The 22,551-nt window shown below is 48.5% G+C and overlaps 1 protein-coding gene across 1 annotated transcript; it reads left to right on the top strand.

Annotated features, from left to right (window-relative positions):
* The first annotated feature begins 11,726 nt into the window (after window positions 1-11,726).
* On the top strand, window positions 11,727-15,373 carry LOC120711373 (leucine-rich repeat receptor-like protein kinase TDR). The gene is made up of 2 exons (XM_039996865.1): window positions 11,727-14,670; window positions 14,778-15,373. Exons 1-2 carry the CDS (start codon window positions 11,979-11,981, stop codon window positions 15,149-15,151), a joined length of 3,066 nt encoding a protein of 1,021 aa, XP_039852799.1. The 5' UTR covers window positions 11,727-11,978; the 3' UTR covers window positions 15,152-15,373.
* The last annotated feature ends 7,178 nt before the right edge of the window (window positions 15,374-22,551 follow it).

Below are 22,551 nucleotides of genomic sequence, written 5' to 3' on the forward strand. Positions count from 1 at the left end.
GTTTAATAGTTATAGCTTTTTTTAGTTTTAGATTTGCATGCATGCGGTGACGTCATGGTGGTTGTCCTCTCCTGCATGCATTCACATGATGGCTCTCTTTTATGTGCACTATAGCATGAGCGTTATATTATCATGTGCTAATATTAATTTAACTTATTCGGCCCAACAATTAATTTTGGCCCACGCGGAAGGGCGCACCGCTTCAGGTGATGGTAGGAAAATCTGTCGCCCGAAGTGACACATAACCGCACCCATCAAACTCCCCCTACTCTCCATGCTGTAATGGTTCTAGGACAAACTGGAAAATTCAAATATTTGAATATAAATTAGTAAACAAATTAAAGATCGAAATCAGAGCTGAAGCCCTGAGTCGTCTTTCTAAAATTATAGGGTTTCCAGGTTCTGATGAGTATCCAAAGTATTAAGTGAAAACTGTAATTTTTGGATTGGACTTAAAAAGTGTTTCAGTGAAGAAATCATCCTCAATGGCGAACCGGGCGTTCCTCCTCTCGTCAACAACCGGCCTGACACAACCGCCAAGCAGTCCGCCAGCTGAACGTTCTGAACTGAACTCGACGACGGGCCGCCCGGGAGCTTACTCCACTCCCACCGGCCACCGGAGACAGCCAGGCCGCGCCGGCCGGAGTACAAAAAGAAGCTTCTCTTTCGCTCGCTTTCCGCCTAAATTTCCGAGCAAACTAAAGCGCACACAGCACCGACGACGCCGAGAGCGGCCCGGCCGGCATCGATGGATCGCCTGCCAAAAGCTGCACCCACCCAATGCAATCCCGCGCGTGTCTCATGCAGGTGCGCCGCAGGAGCACCATCGATCAGCTCCACGCACGCGCCCATCCAGCCATCCTCCTCCTTCTCCTCCTCCACGGCCGCTTTGCTTTAGCCACGCCGGGCTCCCTACTCGATTCATCGTCGGCCGGGCTCCCACCGCGCGCGCTCGCGTCCAAAGCCTGCCAGAGTCTCATCATTCCATGCCCGGCCGGCCCTCCTCTCCTCTGAAGATCGGCAGGCAGCAGGCAGGCGGCAGGGCCCCGTTGAAAAGTTGCGGCACCTATCATGCAGTCTCTTGCAGCTGCAGCTAGGCTCAGAAACACACGCGAACAGGAGGAACATGAACAGTTGAACAGTAGCCAGCCAGTGAGCCGCCTGGCATGGATTAGCATTATTCCGGCGAGCTCCGTTCTCCATGCTGATAGCCGCCGTAATGTAATCGCTCCCATCAGCACGGCGATGATGGCCCACTCTCGATTACTCCCGGATCTCCATCGCCTGCCTCATCACTCTACCGTGCTGCATTGCATTACATCATGCTTACTCACTGATGATGGCCGATCTTTCGATGAGCTGATGATGATGATGGACGATCTTTGCACGCCTTGGGAATGAGGACTGCTGCTACTATGCTGCTTACTGATGCGCATTTAGCACTGCCTTTTTTCGGCATTTGTTTACTCTTGACGCTCACGGAAAGGGCAAGGCAAAAGGCTAGGCTGGCGCTGCATGACCTGCTAATCATCACCTTGTCTTGATTAGCAGCCAGGCCTCCGATCCCTTGTTCCAGCAATTTTAATTATCCCTTCTTCAGAGATAACTATACTGCTTTAGTTCTGCAAAGCGGCACATGATTGCACTACTACTAATAATGCCCTAATGCAGCGCACATGCAGCACAGTAAAAGCTAGGCAAAATAAAGAGTTGCATGCAGCAGAGGTCAAGGGAATAGGAAAATAGGTTCGCGGTGGTGCATCCCAAAGAAAAGAGGAGAAGGGAATAGGAAAATAGGTTCAGGATGGTTCTGAACCCTGAAGAAAAATCTTGTGCACCATGCATGTGCTTTGAAGCTCCTTTGTCTTTGGTCCACGGTGGTTCAGTGAAAGCTTTGGTCTCTGAAATCCATGTGCGTCCCTAGCACTTCATGTTATTTCAGGCATGCTCCATGTAATCTATGATGCTTATTACAAGTGTTGCTATGAGAATGAGACTTCAGATAGAGGTAGCATCGATTACTGCTTGCTTCAGTAGTGAAGAATGCTGTGGTCCATCAAAACTGAAGTTCTCAGTTCATTGTCAAATCTGTACATACTTTATTAGCACTCATCGTCATCCACACACAGTATAAGACAAACTGGATTAAACTATCATCTTGATTATGAGCACTAACTCACTAATTATTTTAACTTCAATCATTGCTTAATTCATCATATATTCATATGCATTCGATCCAAAACTTCCAAATAAAAAAAATTTCTACTCTGCTTTGACCTACTACAATTCATTTCAAAGGCTGCGCAAGGGCAACTCTTCTAGGTGCTACCTGTTGTGGTTTCAGGTCACCAAAGCTTCGGCTTGCCGTGTCATGTCGCCATGAAGACTTTCTTCTTCCTTGGGTGCTCTCTGAGACTCTGATTCGATCGCTCGGCTTTGTCTCTCTGCCGCTCCTGCCGCATCCATTTTGCTGGCCGCCGTGCAGACATCTGGCATCAAAATAAGCTCAAACCTGGAGTTGACAATGCTTAGTTTACGCAGTTCAAGAGAAAACAAGATGAGTGTCCGTACACGATGTGCTTGGTTTTTCCTTGGATCATCACCTAAGGAGTGGCCCATAAGATCTGTTTCAGGACATGATTTGCCTTGATTTCTTCACCCAGATCGACTCCTTCGAGAGCCAAGGACAGTTGACAGTTAGTAGATATGATCGTTCATAATGTTGTATGCATTTTCTTTTTCATGCACGTCAAATTTCATCCAGGCAAAACAAACACGGATGAAGATGAGTTGTGACAGCTCCCACAAGCAATGCAATCATGCTATGTTAACCAAAAGAGCAGCAAAAAAAAAGGCAATTACACTTCAAGTTCTCAGTGGGAATGTGATCCATTTACTACGGGAATGAAGCTTCTCAATTCATTGTTTCTACTAAATAACCACTAATAATATTGTGCGCGCGCGATAAAAAAAAGATGCAGGACCAGAATTGAAATATCTGTACACGATGCTGTTAATGATCGAGTAGGAATAGTAAGTCTTTGTACTGCACACTGCTATTTTGATTAACCATGCTGTGATTGATCATCAAAATCACATTAACCCTGTTCTGGGGTGATTAATTCTTGACCTAGCTTGTTGATTTGCCATAAAAGGTTTGCAATTCTTTCAGAGCAGATTTGTTTTTACGGTTTGCCCCTGCTTGCTGCCGCGCACCATGCAGACAATGAGCAAAAAAAAAAAAGCTCAAATCTGCAGTTCCTAGTGCTTAGTTTACTCGGTTCAAGAAAACAAGATGAATGTTTGTACATCAGAAAGATGATGATGATCGATCTTGGTAAAACTTGGAACAACAGTGGCCGATCAGATCTGTTGCAAGGCATGATTTGCCTTGATTTCTTCACCCAAAATGCATCGAGAGGCAGGGGCACATGACAGTTTGGTACACTCGAGTGCTCCATCTGGTACTACTGGTATCTGGTGAGATGAGTAACTTTTACTTGAACCTAGGACATGATCATTCTTAATGTTGTGTGGTACATCTTTCCACATGCAGTACATACAGTGCCTGAACTTGACAAGAAATCAAGATATATGCGACATGATTAAGGTATGATGTACATACTTGTGCCGGCATAATGTAGATTAGCATCACCAAATGATCTTATACTTACAGAGAACATAGAACTCAATGCAAACATTAGGACAAGAAACAAACAAAATGTGCAGGATTCAGAGAAAAAGAGATTTGAAGGAACACAGGTTGCCCCACTTGGGATGGGAATCTGCAGAAGAACCAATTGAGCATGAGCTGACACGCTCACTCAACCGAGTTGGTGCACTATCCATCACAGCCTCCTCCATGCCTCAAAGTTACAAAAAGAGCACGGCAGCATGAGCATCCTGGAGGAGGAAAGGAAGAAGGAAGGATCAGCACCTTGGCAGCAGCAAGCTACTCGAGTGCACAGCACTCCCCCCATGCCTCGCCCAAAAGCAATCAGATCTCCCTCACTGACGCCGTGGGCCCATGTGCTTATGCCACACCATTCACCAGCAACCCTCTGTTAGATTGATCTCCACCGGGCCAGTCCAACGACTGGGCCGAACCTTGACTCGCGTCCTGATCGGGGACGTCTAGCCCAAGAAGAGACTGATGGGCCCCCATTGCGCAGCCCTATAAAGAGGAGGTGGGAACTAGCGGCTCGGGACACGAGGTTCGTCGCCGTCACTGGTTCCACCGTCCAAAACCCTAACCCGATCTAGAGAGGGGGGCGGTCAGCGATGGGACGCACCACTATGCCGCGCCATCGCCTCCACCGGCTCGCCGTCGACTACATGACTGCCTCTACACCGCCGCGATGTACCTCTGCACCGTGCGTCGCTGCCGTAGAGCAGACCTTCACCAACGGACCAGTGATGGGCGACTCGAGTTCCTCAAGAACAAGTGAGTCACCCCTCTGATCTACCGCTAGATGATCCAAAAGGTCCTAACAATGGTATCAGACGCCTCGATCTAGCGAGTAGATCAGTATTGGGAAAAGAATCAGAGAACATAAAGAATCCACATCGGTCTCGTCGGATCGAAAAAGTCAATGTTCAAGAACCCTAACCCTAGATGGTGGGTGCGGATTCGAAAGAATTGCATCATCTCGATGCGCATCAGACAAGAAAGAAAGGATTCGACCGAATCGAAGTAAGAGAAAACCTAACCTAGTTCAGAGAAAGGACGGTGAGGAGGGGGTCCTACCTGGGGCTCACCTCACCGCCGGCCGTAGCCGTGCGGGATAGAACACCCCGAGGTACTGGACTGCCGGCGCTCCACCGCCTCCGTGCGGAAAAGATCGGGCCGCGGCCGTGCACGCCGCGGTATCGCCGGCGCGCGGACTCGAGCACCGCAGCACGGCCGCTCGACGGCGGAGCGCTCGCGCGAGGGCGAAGGCGCACGCCGGCGAGTGGGCTAGCGGCGGCGCCGACCATTTTCCTCCGCCTCCATGGGTGGCCACCGCCCTGTGCTTGCTTCTGTGCGGCGCTGGGAAAGAAGAGGGGGAGACGAAGGAAAGAAGAGGTAGAAGCAAGAAAGGCTCGCTCCAGGGTCACCGGCCTTGTACCGGTGGACGGACCTAGCGGCGCGCCGGCGAGAGAGCCGCCGCCCGGCGGCGGCGTCCACTCTGGACAGTAGAAAGGGAATGATTGAAATGAAGCTAGGGTTACGGGGGAGGAGCCAGCCGCCAGTTTTGGTCCAGTGAGAAAGCCGGATGGCCATCCGATCAAGATGGACGGCCAGGTGAAAGTAATCGGGTGCTCTAGCCTAAGAGGGGGAGGGGGTGAATTAGACACTAATAAAAACTTAGACCTATGGCTCCAACTAGTTTACACAAAACTTGAACTAAAATATGCTATCTAGATGTGCAACTAGGTTGTTCTAGTGTGAAACCCCTATCACAAAAGAGTTTAGCAACCTATAGCCTTTCCTATCAAGAAACTACTCTATGAAAGTAAAGGCATACAAAATGCTAGTATGAAATACGGAAGCTTAAAGAGTGGGATAGGAGATAGCAAACTCTTGACGCGGGTGTTTATCCCGTGGTTCGGTTAGCCACAAAGGCACACCTACATCCACGTTGTTGTAGCACTCATTAAGAGTATTGCTACTCGGCCACCAAATCTCTTCCGTGAACACAATCACGGTCACCTTGGCCCCGGGTTCCACTAAGGAGCTTCTCCACAAATGATGGGGGTCTCCACGTCCCCCGCACAAAGATGTCGCCGCCGCTCCACACCAAGTCGGAGGGTCGATGACGTTGCCGGCGAGCTTCACGCTCCAAGGTGCCGGCGCACCAAGCTCTTGTTTTGATTCACTAGAGAACCACAGCACAAAGGCTTGAAGCCTTGCAATCTCACTCTCTAAGAGCTAATCCTTTACACAACACTCTCAAAGTGTGCTAAGGGCTAAGGATATGATCTTGATGCTTTTGTATGGCTTGGAGATGTTCTTGGGTGTGTGTGGGATGTCCAGCAACTCCAGCAATCTTCAAATGGCCGGGGTGAGGCGTATATATAGGCCACCAAGTCTTGTAGCCGTTGCTCCAACGGTTGGCAAAATTCTGCGTACCATCGGATGAACCGATGCCTCTGGCAGGGGTAGCGTCGGTTCATCCGGTCACTCATAAACTGAAGTAGCCGTTGAACTCCTGACAGCTGACGCAGTGATCATCGGTTGAACCGATGCTTTGTACCGATGTATCACCGGTTCAACCGGTGCTTAAGGATCTTCTCCTGGACGCTGACGTCATTACACCGATGGTATGCACCGATGCCTCACCGGTTCAACCGGTGCTGAAGACTTGGCTCTTGCGCGACTTGCATCGTCTCTGGAACACAGTACGCCTAAAGCACCGATGCCCTTTCTTGGACCGTCGGTTCAACCGGTGCCTATAGGCTGACTTGGCTTCGATTCCCTCCTGCACCAAACATCATAGCGTCGGTTCTTCCGACAAGCGTCGGATGCACCGATGCTTAGGCATCGGTTCTTCCGGTGCTCCTGATCCGAAGAGCCTTGCTACGCCTATCTTCTCTTTCTCTTTGTCATCACTTGAACCTAAAAGCCTGAGAATGGTCATCTTAACAATCATATTAGTCCAAGTGTTGTGTTGTCATTCGATCACCAAAATCACTCGAAATAGCATAAATGGTGCCATGTTCGTTTCACCAGGAAAGGATAGCAGCCAACGGGCCGACTTCTAGCCCAGGCGGAGGAGGGCAGGCATTGATGGGCTGCGCGCGTGATGCGCTGCTGCTGGGCCGGCAGCCCAGGCGGGCGAGTGGAGCCAGGCCCGAGCCACGTTCGCTGCTGGACTGGATCGACTGCGCATGAGCAGGCCGAGCCGAGTTAATGCAAGTTTGGGCATTTTCACAGTAAAACGGGCTGCGGTTCGTTTTTCCTTTGCTGGGCCAAAGTTCGACTATGCACAGTAACAAAGTTCAAGTTTTATTTTCAGAAGAATGCATTGATAGTTTGTTTATCTCTATTCAATTCGAACCAACGGGAGAATTGTTTTAGAGAATATACGAATATGACGCTTTTATCTCTATGAAATTTTGAACCAACGGGATAAATTTCTTAGAAAATAGATGAGTATAAAGATGCTTCTGAATAAGCGTTTTTGTCAAGTTTCCGCTGCAAAGTAAAAGTTTCATCCTCTATTTAAATTGGAAACAACGGGGAAATTTAAATAGAGGAGTAGAAAGATATTTTATTTAAAGTTAATTATGGTATTGTTATTTTCTGACCAACGTTGATTATAACAATATTATAATTTCATTGTGATTTTAATTTCAATGTTAATTCTCTGACATTTTTGCATCATAGTGATCATTTTTTCAGAGAATAGAGAAAGACAAAGAAAAGCTTATGAAAGAAAGAAAAGTTCTCCGCTGCAATAAGAAAGATAAACTCAGATGAGTTTTTTCCCTGTGGGAAAAAAGAGCCTGTAATTTTAAGGTTAAGAAAAGCTTTCGCTGTTGAAAGTCAAAGAAAGGTTGTTTTGGCACCATTTTACCATTGTAAGTGTCAAGTTGAGCATTAGCTTGCTCTTAAAAGAAACGAAATTTAAAGTTTATTATGATGTTGTCATTTTCTGACCAAAGTTGATGATGACAATATTATAATTTTTATTCTTGTCATGTGTTCTATTTCTGCCCAATGGTGATATAGAATTGAAAGTAAAGGAAAGTTGTATATTTTAATTTTGACCAACGTTAAATTAAGACATACAATTCTTCCCAAATAGAGAGAAATTAATAAACAAAAGTTGATTCCGATCAATCTTATAGATAAAGTTTTAAGGTTACTCAGCTGTATAGTTGAGGTTAAGAAAGAAAAGTGCTTGTTCCATTCTGTTTTTTAGTTGATATGGAAAAGAGATGCAACTTATTCGGAAAGTTTTTTAGTTTTTTCTCTCACTAAAGTTTTTGTAATATAGAGATTTGTTAAATTTTCTGATTAAATTGGAACCAACGGGAAGATTTAATCAAAAAATAAAGTATATATGCATGTTTTAGTCATTGTGACCAAAGTTTCTTCATCCTTCAACAACAGTAAAGATAATGGTTGAAATGAGTTTGGCGCATGTTCAATTTGACCACCGTTGAATTAAACATGTGTTACCAATGCATTTAAAGTTTATTACCGCAAGTCGGAAAAGTTTTGGCACTTGTGCCATTCATATCCTGCATGACAGGGAAAGTTTTTGTGATGACTCACGTGCGACATGAGTATCACATAAAAGTGAAGAAAACTGGGGGAGCTTTTAAAGTTATCCCAACAATTCTCATGCACTACTATAGTGGCATGTTGGATAGTGACTTGAAAAGAATCGAAGGACAAAAGAAAAGTTGTATGTGAACCAAGATTGCAAGCATGACTTGCAAAAGTATAGCAAAATGAAGAACTTGATGAGTTCTTGAAAGTGCAACAAATCAAGAACTCTGAGGAGCTCTTAAAAAGGAACGAGGAAATGGTACTCCCATTATTTTGTATGACTTGGTCATATGAATAAAGTTCTAGTAATGAAATGCTCCTCGTTCACAAGTGTTAAAAATAGTTTCGAAATTATGGCAGCAAAGTTTGTGCCATATTTCGAGGGGTAGAAAGATTAGAAAGACAAGAAAGATTAAAATTTAGAGAGAATTTCCCCGCAAAGTTAAATGCGATGTATTTTTAAAAAAGCAAAGATGATCTGTTAAAGTGAATATGACCGAAAAAGGAGTACAACGGTCATAACATTGATACCCCAATTACAAAAAAATAAGTAAATTTATGGAGTTTTCAGCTCCAAATAGGACGAAAAGATAGTTAAGCCTCAAATCAATCGAAAAGAAAAGGTGGTGCTTGAAGCACCCTACGAGGCTTGTAAAGACTGAACCGAGGCTTGTAAGGACTGAACCCAAACACAAGCTCGAAGATATTCCATCTTTACAATAGATGGGATAATCTGGGGAGTAAGTATGCAAAGAACTCAGGCTTGAAGAGAAGTGAGACTGTATGTTCACTCCTATGATTCAAGCACTACAATTATCTCATCATATGTTGAGGTGTTGATTAAATGACAGAAATTGAGGTGTCTCATTCATCGAGGTGGCAAGAAGCCATAAAAGATGTCATGAGACCTAGAAGTTTCAAATTTATTTTGGAACATAGAATAAGTTCCTAACAGAGACAAGACAGTAGGCTATAATGGGTCTACAAGATTAAATGTGACTTCAGAGGGAACATGGAAAGTCGCTAAGTACGACTTGTGGCCAAAAGATTTATGCAAAGACAAAGGATAAGTTCTAATGAGACATTTTGTACAATCTCATGAAAGAATTCTTTTAGAATCATGGAGACATTGGTGCATACTACTTTTAGAATTGCATCAGATGGATGTTGGTGAAATATCTTCCAATGAAGATTTGTACGAGAAAGTGTATATACATGACATAACCAAATGGTTTTGTTGAGGAAAGAAAAGAACATCCGAATAATATCTGATGAAATCAGAATAGTGGTATCTAAAGTTTTATGAGAACAAAAAAAAGTTTTGAGTTTTAAGTAAAGGTCAATGAAAAATGACAAATTACAAATATGCAAAGTTCAAAGAAGGGAAATACCTTTCCCGCAAAGAGAAGAAAGTTATTATGATCTTTATTTTTTATAAGAAAAATCTCGGTGAAGATCCATTCGCTCTAGGAATGAAAATTCACTGGGATAAAAGAAAAGGGGTATTAGAAATATCGCAAAGAGCATACCTAGAAAAGGGTTCTAAAGAAATATGGTATGCATGCGAGCAAAGCATACGTCTGTCCTACTGTTAGTCAAGGGTAACAGTTTTGGAATTTTCAGTATTCCAGGAACCGCTATATGATCGATCAAAAGAGAGTGAAAAAGTGGTTCCATGTGCTTCAGCTGTTGGAAGCAAGATTAATGCTCAAAAGAATTTACCCTGACATAGCTCAAGTATCCGGGACATTTTGGCAGAAGTCCAGTCCAGCAATAGATCACTGGAATGGAGTTATAGAGTGTTTTGCAATTTTGCAAAGTATTGTCAGCCTCATGCTAAGTAAGGAAGGAACATGTGCTTTCAAAAGGTTGTGAGTAAAAAGAATTAAGTTTTGGCGAGTTTAGTGAAGCCCACAGTAGTAGCTAACACTCGCGTTTGGAGTTTTATTGTGGAAAAGCTCCAAAGCAAAATAGTTGTGATATCATGGGTAGTGTACTCAAAGTTTAGCATGATATGAGGCTACAGGATAGACAAAATGATTGAGGAACCTTTACCCGGAATTGATAATGGTAGACAACAGCAATATACCATTCGAATGTTTTTACTCCTATGGCAACATGTCAAGTGTGCTGCCAAACACTATGACGGTGAGTTATATGTTGCAAAGGAGAAAATCCAGAATCATATGAAAGTATTGAGCATCAAAGTATCAAGCAAGTGCTTGCGGATCCGCTTACTAAAGGTCTACCGCCCAAGTCGACATGTGTTTTACGGGAGGCCTATGATTTCTGGATTACTAAAGGGCCCAAAGAAAGGTTAAGGTCTTGTTTCAATACAGAAAGGTGTATTGTGGCTGTTAGTCTGGCAGTAAGTGATAACTGTCATGATGAAGCACGCCCTACGTACCAATCTGCAATGAGACGAGGACCAAGAGCAAAATGAGTAAAGAAAAAGTAAAGAGTTAAATTCAAGTTGAATAATTTTAAAGTACAGAGGTGAGATCAAGGGGGAGAATGTTAGATTGATCTCCACCGGGCCAGTCCAACGACTGGGCCGAACCTTGACTCGCGTCCTGATCGGGGACGTCTAGCCTAAGAAGAGGCTGGTGGGCCCCCATTGCGCAGCCCTATAAAGAGGAGGTGGGAACTAGCGGCTCGGGAAACGAGGTTCATCGCCGTCACTGGTTCCACCGTCCAAAACCCTAACCCGATCTAGAGAGGGGGGCGGTCAGCGATGGGAAGCACCACTATGCCGCGCCATCGCCTCCACCGGCTCGCCGTCGACTACATGACTGCCTCTACACCGCCGCGATGTACCTCTGCACCGTGCGTCGCTGCCGTAGAGCAGACCTTCACCAACGGACCAGTGATGGGCGACTCGAGTTCCTCAAGAACAAGTGAGTCACCCCTCTGATCTACCGCTAGATGATCCAAAAGGTCGTAACACCCTCGAGGTGTAGGAGGAGCTCTTTGAGAAAGGGAAGAAAGGGGGGAAAGGGCAGCAAACCTATGGATGAATTGGAAAAGCGAAAGAGACAATGCCGGGCAAAAAAGAGGTTGCGGATGTTGCCTTGTTGTCGCATACAGCAACATGAACTGTTCATTCAACATCAAAGCCTGCTAGAGGCCCTGATCCTCACTCTTGGTCTCTTGCTGCTGCTTCAAACAGTTCATTTCCCAATGGAATCTTACTGGCTACTTTTTAAGTTTTTCGTGAAATTTGAAGCTTAATCTTTTAAGAGAACCATCATTTAATTTGAAGCTTCAAACTTTAAAATGTTCTCTTATTTCCTTTTGTTAAAAAAAAGGTAGTGTTCAGAAAACTATCTCATGCAGGACGAGAGAGAGAACTAGTGCTAATTGTGATGAGGCAATAGGCATGTTCATGCACGGTACAACGAAAAAGCCTAAGCTTCCACGTTGCCGCAATGGTGAGAGAGAAAGCAGAGCCCGGTCCGACCAGATCGCCGCCATCATCACCACCTCCACCACCACCCCTTCCTCTCCCTCCTCGAGCTCCAGTCTCCACCCCGCGCTTCCACATCCCACTCCTCATGTCGTCCACCACCACCACCTCCTCCGCCTCCATCTCCAAGCCCCTCATCATGACCTTCACCAGTGCGCCACCACCACCTTTCCCGCCTCCATTTTACCGCCCCCTCGTTCCCCCTGGCACCACCACCGGCACCGTCTCCCACTCGGCCACTCCTCCCCCGCCATGGCCGCCGCCACGGGCACCTCCTCCTCGTCGCCGTCGCCGCTCCCGCTCCACGGCGGCCTCCTGCTCCTGCTACCTCTGCTGACCATCACGACTGCCGCGTCGTCGGCGCCGCTGCCCCTCCTCGCGCTGCTGTCCCTCAAGTCGTCGCTGCGGGACCCGGCCGGCGCGCTCCGGCCGTGGACGTACGCCGCCGCGGCGTCAGCGGGGGCCACGCGGTCGCTGGCCCCGCCGTGGTGCGCGTGGCCGGGCGTGTCCTGCGACGCCGCCACGGGGGACGTCGTCGGGATCGACCTCTCCCGCCGCAACCTCTCCGGCACCGTCTCGGCCACGGCGGCGCGGCTGCTGGCGCCGACGCTCACGGTGCTCAACCTCAGCGCCAACGCCTTCTCCGGGGAGTTCCCGCCGGCCCTGCTCCAGCTCCGGCGGCTCGAGGCGCTCGACGTCAGCCGCAACTTCTTCAACGGCACGTTCCCCGACGGCATCGCCGCGCTCGCCGCGCTCACCGCGCTCGACGCCTTCAGCAACTGTTTCGTCGGCCCGCTTCCCCGCGGCCTCGGCGAGCTCCGGCGGCTGGAGCGGCTCGACCTCGGCGGCAGCTACTTCAACGGCAGCATCCCCTCTGAGGTCGGCCAGCTCCGGCTGCTGCGGTTCCTGCGCCTCTCCGGCAACGCACTCACCGGCCGGCTGCCGCTGGAGCTCGGCGAGCTCGCGTCTCTCGAGCACCTGGAGATCGGGTACAACGCCTACGACAGCCGCATTTCGGCGGAGCTCGGCAACCTGACGCAGCTCCTGTACCTCGACATCGCCGTGGCCAACGTCACCGGCCCGCTGCCGCCGGAGCTCGGCAAGCTCGCGCGGCTTGAATCTCTGTTCCTGTTCAAGAACCGGCTCGCCGGCGCGATTCCGCCGCGGTGGTCGCGCCTCCGTGCCCTGCAGGTTCTCGACCTGTCGGACAACCTGCTTGCCGGCGCCATACCCACCGGGCTCGGCGACCTGGCGAACCTCACCACGCTGAACCTCATGAGCAACTTCCTCTCGGGCGAGATCCCGCCGGCGATCGGCGCGCTGCCGAGCCTCGAGGTGCTGCAGCTCTGGAACAACTCGCTCGCCGGCCGGCTGCCGGAGGCCCTCGGCGCGAGCGGCCGGCTCGTCCGGGTCGACGTGTCGACCAACTCCCTGTCCGGCCCGATCCCCGCCGGGATGTGCTCCGGCAACCGTCTCGCGCGCCTCATCCTCTTCGATAACCGTTTCGACTCGGCGATCCCGGCGAGCCTCGCCGGCTGCTCGTCGCTCTGGCGAGTCCGGCTCGAGTCGAACCGCCTCTCCGGCAGGATTCCGGCCGGCTTCGGCTCCATTGGCAACCTGACGTACCTGGACCTGAGCTCCAACTCGCTCGCCGGCGGCGGCATTCCTGCTGACCTCGTGACTTCTCCGAGCCTCGAGTACCTGAACATCTCCGGCAACCCGGTCGGCGGCGCGCTCCCGAACGTGTCGTGGCAGGCGCCGAAGCTGCAAGTCTTCGCGGCGAGCAGGTGCGCCCTCCACGGCGAGGTCCCGGCGTTCGGCTCCGCCGGGTGCTCAAACCTGTACCGGCTGGAGCTGGCGGGGAACGATCTGACCGGCGCGATCCCCGGTGACATTGACGTCTGCAAGCGGCTTGTGAGCTTGAGGCTGCAGCACAACCGGCTCGCCGGCGAGATCCCGGCAGGGCTCGCCGGCCTGCCGTCGATCACCGAGGTCGACCTGTCCTGGAACGCGCTCACCGGCGCAGTCCCGCCGGGGTTCGCCAACTGCACCACGCTGGAGACCTTTGACGTGTCCTTCAACCATCTTGCTGCGCCGGCCGACTCGCGAGGCGGCGGCGAGGGCGAGGGCAGCTCCGCTCGGCGCAACGCGGCGATGTGGGTTTCCGCCGCCGCGGTCGCGGTCGCCGGGATGACGGTGCTCGCCGTCACGGCTCGCTGGCTCCAGTGGCGAGACGACGGCGGCACCGCTCCGGTGAACGGCAGTGGGGGTGTGGGCGGTGCGCGGGCGGCCAACGTCGTCGCCGGACCGTGGCGTATGACCGCGTTCCAGAAGCTCGGCTTCACCGCCGACGAGGTGGCGCGGTGCGTCGAGGGGAGCGAGGGCATCGTCGGCGCCGGGTCGTCGGGCACGGTGTACCGGGCGAAGATGCCGACTGGCGAGGTCATCGCGGTGAAGAAGCTGTGGCAAGCGGCGGCGCAGAAGGAGGCAGCCGGTCCGGAGCCGCCGCCGCCGCGGAAGGACCAGCAGGACGACGGCGGCAGCGGCGACAAGAGGGTGCTCGCGGAGGTGGAGGTGCTGGGCCACCTCCGCCACCGCAACATCGTCCGGCTGCTGGGTTGGTGCACCAACGGCGAGGCGACGCTGCTGCTCTACGAGTACATGCCCAACGGCAGCCTCGAGGACCTCCTGCACGGCGCCGGCGCCGCCGCCGCGTGGCTGGGCTGGGACGCGCGGCACCGGATCGCCGTCGGCGTGGCCCAGGGCGTGAGCTACCTGCACCACGACTGCCGCCCCGCCGTGGCGCACCGCGACCTCAAGCCCAGCAACATCCTGCTCGACGCCGACATGGAGGCGCGCGTCGCCGACTTCGGCGTCGCCAAGGCCCTCCGCGGCGCCGCGCCCATGTCCGCCGTCGCCGGCTCCTGCGGCTACATCGCGCCAGGTACGTGTCTCTGTCTCTGATCGTGCCATGAGCCCATGACATGAACATTTTCGATGTGTAGAGCTAACTCCTAACTGAACATTTCGTGGTCATGAATAATAATTCAGAGTACATGTACACTCTCCGAGTGGACGAGAAGAGCGACGTGTACAGCTTCGGCGTGGTGCTGCTGGAGATCCTCACGGGGCGGCGGGCGGTGGAGGCGGAGTACGGCGAGGGGAGCAGCATCGTGGACTGGGTGCGGCGCAAGGTCGCCGGCGGCGGGGCGCGCGACGTGATGGACGCGGCGGCGTGGGCGGCGGACCGGCGGCAAAGCGGCGAGGAGGCCCGGGAGGAGATGGCGCTGGCGCTGCGGGTGGCACTGCGGTGCACGAGCCGGAGCCCGCAGGAGCGGCCGTCGATGAGGGAGGTGGTGTCCATGCTGCAGGAGGCCAAGCGCGGCCGGGAGCTCGAGGCCAAGAAGCAGGCGCAAACAAATTAAGATCAAGATCATTTAGCTAGCGATCGACGACGACGTGTGCAATGTATACTCAGTAAGCTACCTACTTTGTCATGTTGTCATGTCGTGTAAAATGTCTCCACTGTATGACGAGTAACAACCCTTCTTTGAGTTTTTTTTTAAGTTTCACATGTCATCTTATCTTATCTATAAAACTTATATAGTTGGCCCCAACTAAGGGTCATAACTTCTATTTCTTTGCAACCACGTTGAGCCACATCACCTCAAATTCTTATCACCGTTAGATCGTTTCCTTCTGTGGACATCTACCCGTCCATTTGTAAGTTATTGTATTTCCAATCCACTTATTCATGCACCCACGCTCATCCATTTGTAAGTTTGTCACCATGCATATTACTCAAACCAGCACACAAAACTGCTTCCTACTAACATTATACACCACTACTCATCAGCAATCAAAAGTCATCTCCCAATCACGTTAATATCCAACAATCAAAAGTCATCTCCCACTCATATTAATATCCAACAATCAAAAGTCATCTTAATGGCGTCATTGTTCTTTCAATTCCTCTCCATCATAGTATATATATGCCACTCGCTCACCCCAGAAGCCGCTCATTTCTATCCACTGTAAGAAAAAAATGAAGCAGTGCATCCAACTCGCCCCGGCAAGTATGAGAAGCTCCTCCAAGCCGGCTACGACTTCGCGGAGCTGGTGGAGAGCGCAGCACCAACAGGCGACCATGAGCTGCCACTCTCCCAAAAGCTGTCCAACAAGACCTTCATATTATTATAACCATCCAATCAACTTCATGCACGTCTTATATCCATGAAATGTATGTCTTATTCGTTTCTTTCTTCTGTAACCAAAGAATAACTCAAAAATCTATTATTTTTAATCCAAGAGATTTCTCATATGGCTTTCAACGCAATCTCAACAAATGCACCATTAATACGAGCTTTTCTTTATTAAAAAATATAATTTTTTATTTTTTAGCAAACTCGATCTAAGTGCTTATTTATCTTACTACATGCTCTTCATAGCATTTTATTTAAAGAATTATTGTATTTTTTATCATAATTTATCGAAAAGCTCTCGCAAATCCCACAGTAATGCGCGGGGAATCACCTAATTATTACTAATTGGAGGCTCCTTTAAAGTCTCCACGTGAAGCCACCTAGAATTCTAGGTAGATATTTAAAAAAAATAGAGAAATTATAAAATTTATACAAAAATTAGAAACATGCGAACATCAATCTGACACATCTCATTATAATAGTCATTGGATTTGTCATATTTTCTAATAAATTATCCATTATGTTTTTATGAAAATAGTCAAAAGTAACACTAAACATGTAATCAGGGCCATATCTACGAATCGGGGGCCCGGTGCGAAACGTATAATGGACCCTAAAAATTTGAAATACAACACAAACATGGCATACTTTTAATTTTGATATACATTATTTAAGCTAAAACAGTAAAGATAGTGCCAAAAGCAATAAACTGACCTTCATGGTCTACTAAAAAAACATTATCCTTTTAGTATTTCTTGAAATAAAATTTTCAATTACATCTTCATACTTAATATTCTCCAAGATATTATTTTCAAGTGTTATTATTGCCAATGCATAAGTCTTTCTTGTGTCATAGTAGCTCGCAAGTAGGATTTCACCAACTTCAGTCTAGTAGGCTTAAACCATACGAGAATTGGAATTGTAGTCTAAGTAGGTTTAATTAAACAAGATAGGAACATAATAGGTCCAAATGAAAATTTAGAAGATGAGCATGTACCTGTAACCTCGTGTAATAAAAATTGAGATGCGAGTATGCGCCGTTTGCAAGGTTTGATCGGCCGTATCCTTTGGGGGACGATCAGATAATCCAAATAACAGATGAACAGGCAGTGTTTGTAGGAGACGAAGAGTTTGCGGAACGGCGGGACTGGCTTCCTGCGGCGGAAACAACGGAAGGACAAAAGTCCTAAACATCTACGTATGGGCTTTAGTGGGCCTTTTATTTTTTCTATAGTTCATTAATTAATATAATTACATGATTTGAGGGCCTCAAATATTTGGAGGCCCCGTGCAGCTGCCCATCTTGCCCCTGTTAATGTATGGCTCTTGCCCATCGTGGAAGCACTCCTTAATTGAGTGCCATTAGGCGAGGTGTGTATGGGCGCTGCAGAGTGAAGAGATAGTTGATTTCATTAGCTCTACACAGCAGCAAGATGCTCGAGGATGGCTTCATGAAGCGATGAATTCACTGAGCCATGATGTGCTAGTGAAGATGGTGGTCACAATGTGGACGATCTGGTATGCTAAGCGGAAGATCATCCATGAGAATAATTACCAGAGCCCATTATCGACACATTGTTTTGTGAAAAGATTCTTGGCTGATCTAGCCGAGAGCAAACCGGTGCAGAAAGAGTGGAAACCGGCCCAAGCCAAGCAATCTGGTTGGATTCCACCACCACCCGGGTTCGGGAAGATCAATGTTGATGCGGCTCTCTCGAAGAACACAACCAAGTTCACGATAGCGGCTATGGCTCGTGACGAGGCTGGCAATTTCCTAGGAGCCTCGACACTGGTGACGGAAGGTATAACTGACCTGGAGATGGCAGAGGCGATGGCATGCCGTGAAGAGATGGCGCTGGCTAGCGATCTGGTGCTCCAGAAATTCAAGCTGGCGTCGGATTGCCTGAACGTGGTTCAGAATTTGCAAGGAACCGCAATGGGAGCTTATGGACATATTATTCACGAAATCAAGGCAAGAGCGGAGGACTTCACTAAGGTCAGGTTTACTCATGAAGGTAGGGAAGCTAATAGAGATGCTCATAGACTAGCTAAAGGGTCGGTGCATGAGAATTTTGGTAGACATGTGTGGTTTATCACTCCACCAGATGGAGTTTGTACTGCTGTAAACGCTCTTTAATATAAGCAGTACGCCTTTCCCTAAAAAAATGTAATATATAAAACCTATATAGTTGGTCCCCAATAGAAATTTCTCTCAACATGTAAACTATCCACCTCATCAAGCACTATCACATGCAATTAAAATCCACTACAGTAGCATTTTGTTATCCACGTCAACATGTCATGCATTCCACTAATAAGCATTATTTATTGCTATTTCTCTCTTATCTCAATCAGCCACGCCACCTTGATTATTGTAACCGTCCGATCAACTTGGAAACATATCAGGTGCAAACCAACACTTTCGTGCAGATCGTGCAAATTTCAATCTAGGCCACCGGATCAACATCTAAAGGGTGCGCACGGGGAGTGGGAGGGGGAATTTGTAAGAGTGTGATTAGAGGCGGACGGTTAATTGTAAAATTATGCAATCCCACATTGCCCCCTTGGATGTTGATCCGGTGGCCCAGATTGAAGTTTGCATGGAGGGGTTGGTTTGCACTTGATATGTTCCCAATTAACTTTGTGCACATCTTCTATCCATTAGATGGGTGTCTTACAATTTTCTCAATCCATAGCCCTCCACATCATCGTTTCCTCCTGGCCCACGCATCCACCTCCACCTCTGTTTAAGATTACTCACACATCGACGCCCACCTTCATATTCCCTCCATCCTTCCGGCTGCAGAAAAAAACACTAAGGCTGCCTTTAGTTGGGCTTTTGGCCATGGCTTTTGCCCCCAAAAGCCAAAATATCAACCAAAAGGCTCAAAAGCCAGATGTCCTTTTGCCAAAAGCAGCTTTTACTGTAGTACAAATCAAAAGCACCTCACCCCCTGCTTTCACTGGTTTTTGGATCAAAAAATTATCCACATGCCACTGGTTATGAGGATGCTGGTTCGCTTCTTTTTTTTTTGTCCTCCCTCTTGCAACCCCTGTGCCCCCTCGCGGCCGCAACCTCGCCCCTCCGCCGCTGCCGGCTCTCCCCGCCGCCACCGCGAGCTCGCCCTGCCACCAGCTCTCCCTGTCGGCGCCGCTTGCTCGCCCCTTCTCCAACTCTCCGCGCTGCCACCGCCACGGGTGAGGGCGAGCTCCGCCGCCCCCAGGGCGAGCTCAGCCGCGCACACAGCCACCGCCAGCGCGGGCTCCGTCCCGAGGGATGAGCTCTACCGTGGGCAGTCATCGCCGACGTGAGCTCCGCCCCGAGGCCCAGGCTCCGTTGTCAGAGCACCCTCTGCCCCGAGGGACGAGCTCCATTAGCGGGCAGCCACAGCCAGCGTGAGCTCCGCCCTGAGGCACGAGCTCCACCGCCGGAGCGCCCTCCACCCTAACATATGAGCTCTGTTAGCGGGCGGCCTCCGTCGGCGCGAGCTTCTCCCCGAGGTACGAGCTCCACCACATGCAGCCGCCGACGGCGCAGGTTCCGCCTCGAGGGACGAGCTCGGCTGTGCGTAGCCGCCGCCGGCCTGCCCCTGCCACCCTCGGTGAGGGAGAGAGAGGAAGAGATTGGTGAGAGAGAGGAAGAAGAAGAGGAGGTGAGAGAGTGGAAGAAGACGTAATTTGTCTCTATGGCATGTGGGGTCCGCTTGGAAGTGAAAGAAGTTTTATCCAAAGCCACGGCTGCTCAACCAAACAGACTTCCAGACAACATCCCACAACAGCTTTTCCAAAAGCCACAGCCCACGGCAACTTTTCCAAAAGTCGCAGCCCAACCAAACACACCCTAATTTCTCCACCACTCAACGCTGCATGCGATGGTGTCCAATGGCCTCCAGCAGACCAGCACTACCTCTTCATGTACCCAACAAAATCCATTGATAGCATTAAGGTCTAAGAATCTGTCATCACTATCTCTTCCTCTACCACTAGCAGCGGTGACGCGAGTGCCACTACTGATGGCTTCTCAGCTCTCTTTCTGCAACTATGAAAGGCATCCGCCTCTCATAGTTTATGAAAAAACTATATCAAATCCCGCAGCAACGCACGGAGAATCACCTAGTATTACTAATTAGAGGCTCCTTTTAACTCTTCACGTGAAGCCACATATGATCCTAGGTGGACACTCTAAAAAATAAAGAAAATCCAAAAAGTTCTCATAAAAATCAGAAACATCTGGTTATTAATCTGACAACTCTAACTATAATAGTCATTGGATCTATCATGTTTACTAATAAATTATCCACCTCTATCATTATAAAAATAGGCTAAAGTAACTCTCTAAACATGTATCTAAGTTATCTCGAGAAATTATATTTTTTTGCTAGCTGTATGATGAACTTATGCATTAAAATTGTGTGGGAAGTTTTCCTGATAACATTCTCGTGGAAGTTATGTTCAAAATTAACTTTTAGTAAGTCGGTTGAAAAAAGTTATGAGTAAAACACTGCTAAAAAATCTATCATTAGTACCGGTCAACAACCCCCATTTAGTACCGGGCGGCTGACCGGTACCGCTTGATCGGTACTAAATGGCATGCCATTTAGTACCGGCCAAAACGCCCGGTACTAAAGGGACCATTTAGTACCGGTCCATAATACAGACCGGTACTAAACGGTTTTGCACCCAAAAATTAAAGAAATAAGTGATGAGCAGCTAGGAGGCCCCGCACACGCGCATCCTCCCAAGTCACAACTCACGTGAATTTTGTGCGTAATATGCGCATGCGTGGTTCGTGGGAATTGAAGTCATAACCTCCGGCTTCGCGTGAGCCTTGCTTATGCACCTATGCATCACTTGTGACTGGGTAGGAGATGCATTTCTTTTGATGTAACCCTTAGAGGACCATTTAGTACCGGGCCAAGCCACCGCCTGGTACTAAATGTCGCATTTTAGTACCGGTCGGTGGCTTGGCCTGGTCCTAAAATGATTCTGGGGGCTTTCAAATTTGTACCCGGGACATCAATACGCCACACCTGACTCTAAATATATATTTTGTGGAATTTTAGGAATAATATTGGACGTACACATAGTTCACCTTGGATTTGCTTCCGAAAAACACGCAAAAATTCAATTAAACGATAGAAAATACCAAATCTTTCTAAAAATTCTTCAAAACCGTACATGACAACTTATATTCGCTGTACTACATGTGAAAAATATTTTAGAGGTATATACGTTAATAAGTTCGCACGATTCTTTGTAAGAGTGTGCTCGCGAATTTTATTCTGGTGGTTTGCATTGAGGCTATGTACAGACTTGCACAATAATATTGATTCATGTTGTCCTTTACTAATGTCTACCCACCTAATATTCTATCCTTTGATTAAATGGAGAATTGGAAGGCAGTGTACCTGATGGTGAAGAGCCAATCTCTAGTGCACAAATTGTTGCCTAAGTGCTCACCAAAGACAGCTCCATGTCGAACATATTTATGAAGAATGCTGGTCTACAGCCAAGGTGCTCCTCAAGATTAGTGTCATCGACCGAAAGAGAACTTCAGGAACAACTTGAAGCTGAACAACAAGCCAAAGCTGCACTCCAGGAAGAAGTTGAGGCCTTGAAGAAGAAAAGTGACCTTGCAGAGGAAAATCTCGCTAAGACCCAAAGGCGGCTGGATCAAACCATAAAGACAGCAGAAGAGAACAATATGCTCCTCCGCCGTCTCTTGACCTTGAATGGTAACTCATCCTAGACTTATGAACTAGTCCCTTGTCCCAAACTTGTGTTAGTCCTAAACTTATGTCAAGTATTATGTGATGGCTTGTGTTGGCTACTAAGAACTTGTCAGTTGTATTGGTCTGTGTTGAACTTATGTCACTTGTTGCTCTATGTACTTCAGATCAATGATCATGTGTTGAACTTATGTGTTGAACTTCAGTGATCTGTGTTGAAGATGTCATGTTCTGTGAGCTGTTCTGTGATCTAAGCTATCTGTGTACTTTTGTGATGAAAGATGAGAAAACTGTGACTTTTTTGGAGAACATTTTATGATGACAAGGATGTTATTTTCATGATGAAAATTGCCATGTTCTGCGACAAAAAGAAATACACTTTATAGGCTGCCACGTGGCACAAAACTGTGACAACACGTGGGGTGATGAGAATGATCCACGAGGTAAGTCCAGTGGAGACACGTGGCTGCACAAAATAGTGCCATGTGGCACTAGCCATGTCATCTGCCACATCACCTACCATGTGGCACTGGCAACATCACCTGCCACGTGGCTCTGGCCGCGTCACCCACCAGCGTGTCACCCAAAGCCACATCAGCCGCCGGCGGGGCCATGCCACGTGGCATAGCCTTTAATGACGAATCTGGTCACCAACTATGACGTAAATATTTTGTCACTGAAGAGCGTCTATTCGATGACGAAATATGTTTCGACATTGAAAAGTTCACTTCTATGACGAAATTTATGTTTTTGTCATGGTGGAACAAATATGACGCGAGTGCTATGACAAACGAGTTTTCGTCACTAATTCATCACAAAACACTTGTAAAGATGTTTTTGTGGCCTACTGTGACAAATTTGTTTCGTCATCTATGTATAGTTCTCTACTAGTCT

This window comes from Panicum virgatum, chromosome 6K (assembly GCF_016808335.1).
Source record: "Panicum virgatum strain AP13 chromosome 6K, P.virgatum_v5, whole genome shotgun sequence".
NCBI lineage: Eukaryota > Viridiplantae > Streptophyta > Magnoliopsida > Poales > Poaceae > Panicum > Panicum virgatum.

What these genes read in the sequence shown, in the direction of transcription:
- LOC120711373 (XM_039996865.1), top strand. Translation starts at nt 11,979, where the DNA reads ATGGCCGCCGCCACGGGCACCTCCTCCTCGTCGCCGTCGCCGCTCCCG. An exon ending in CTGCGGCTACATCGCGCCAG is followed by an intron (nt 14,671 to 14,777) that starts GTACGTGTCTCT and finishes ATAATAATTCAG; the next exon opens with AGTACATGTACACTCTCCGA.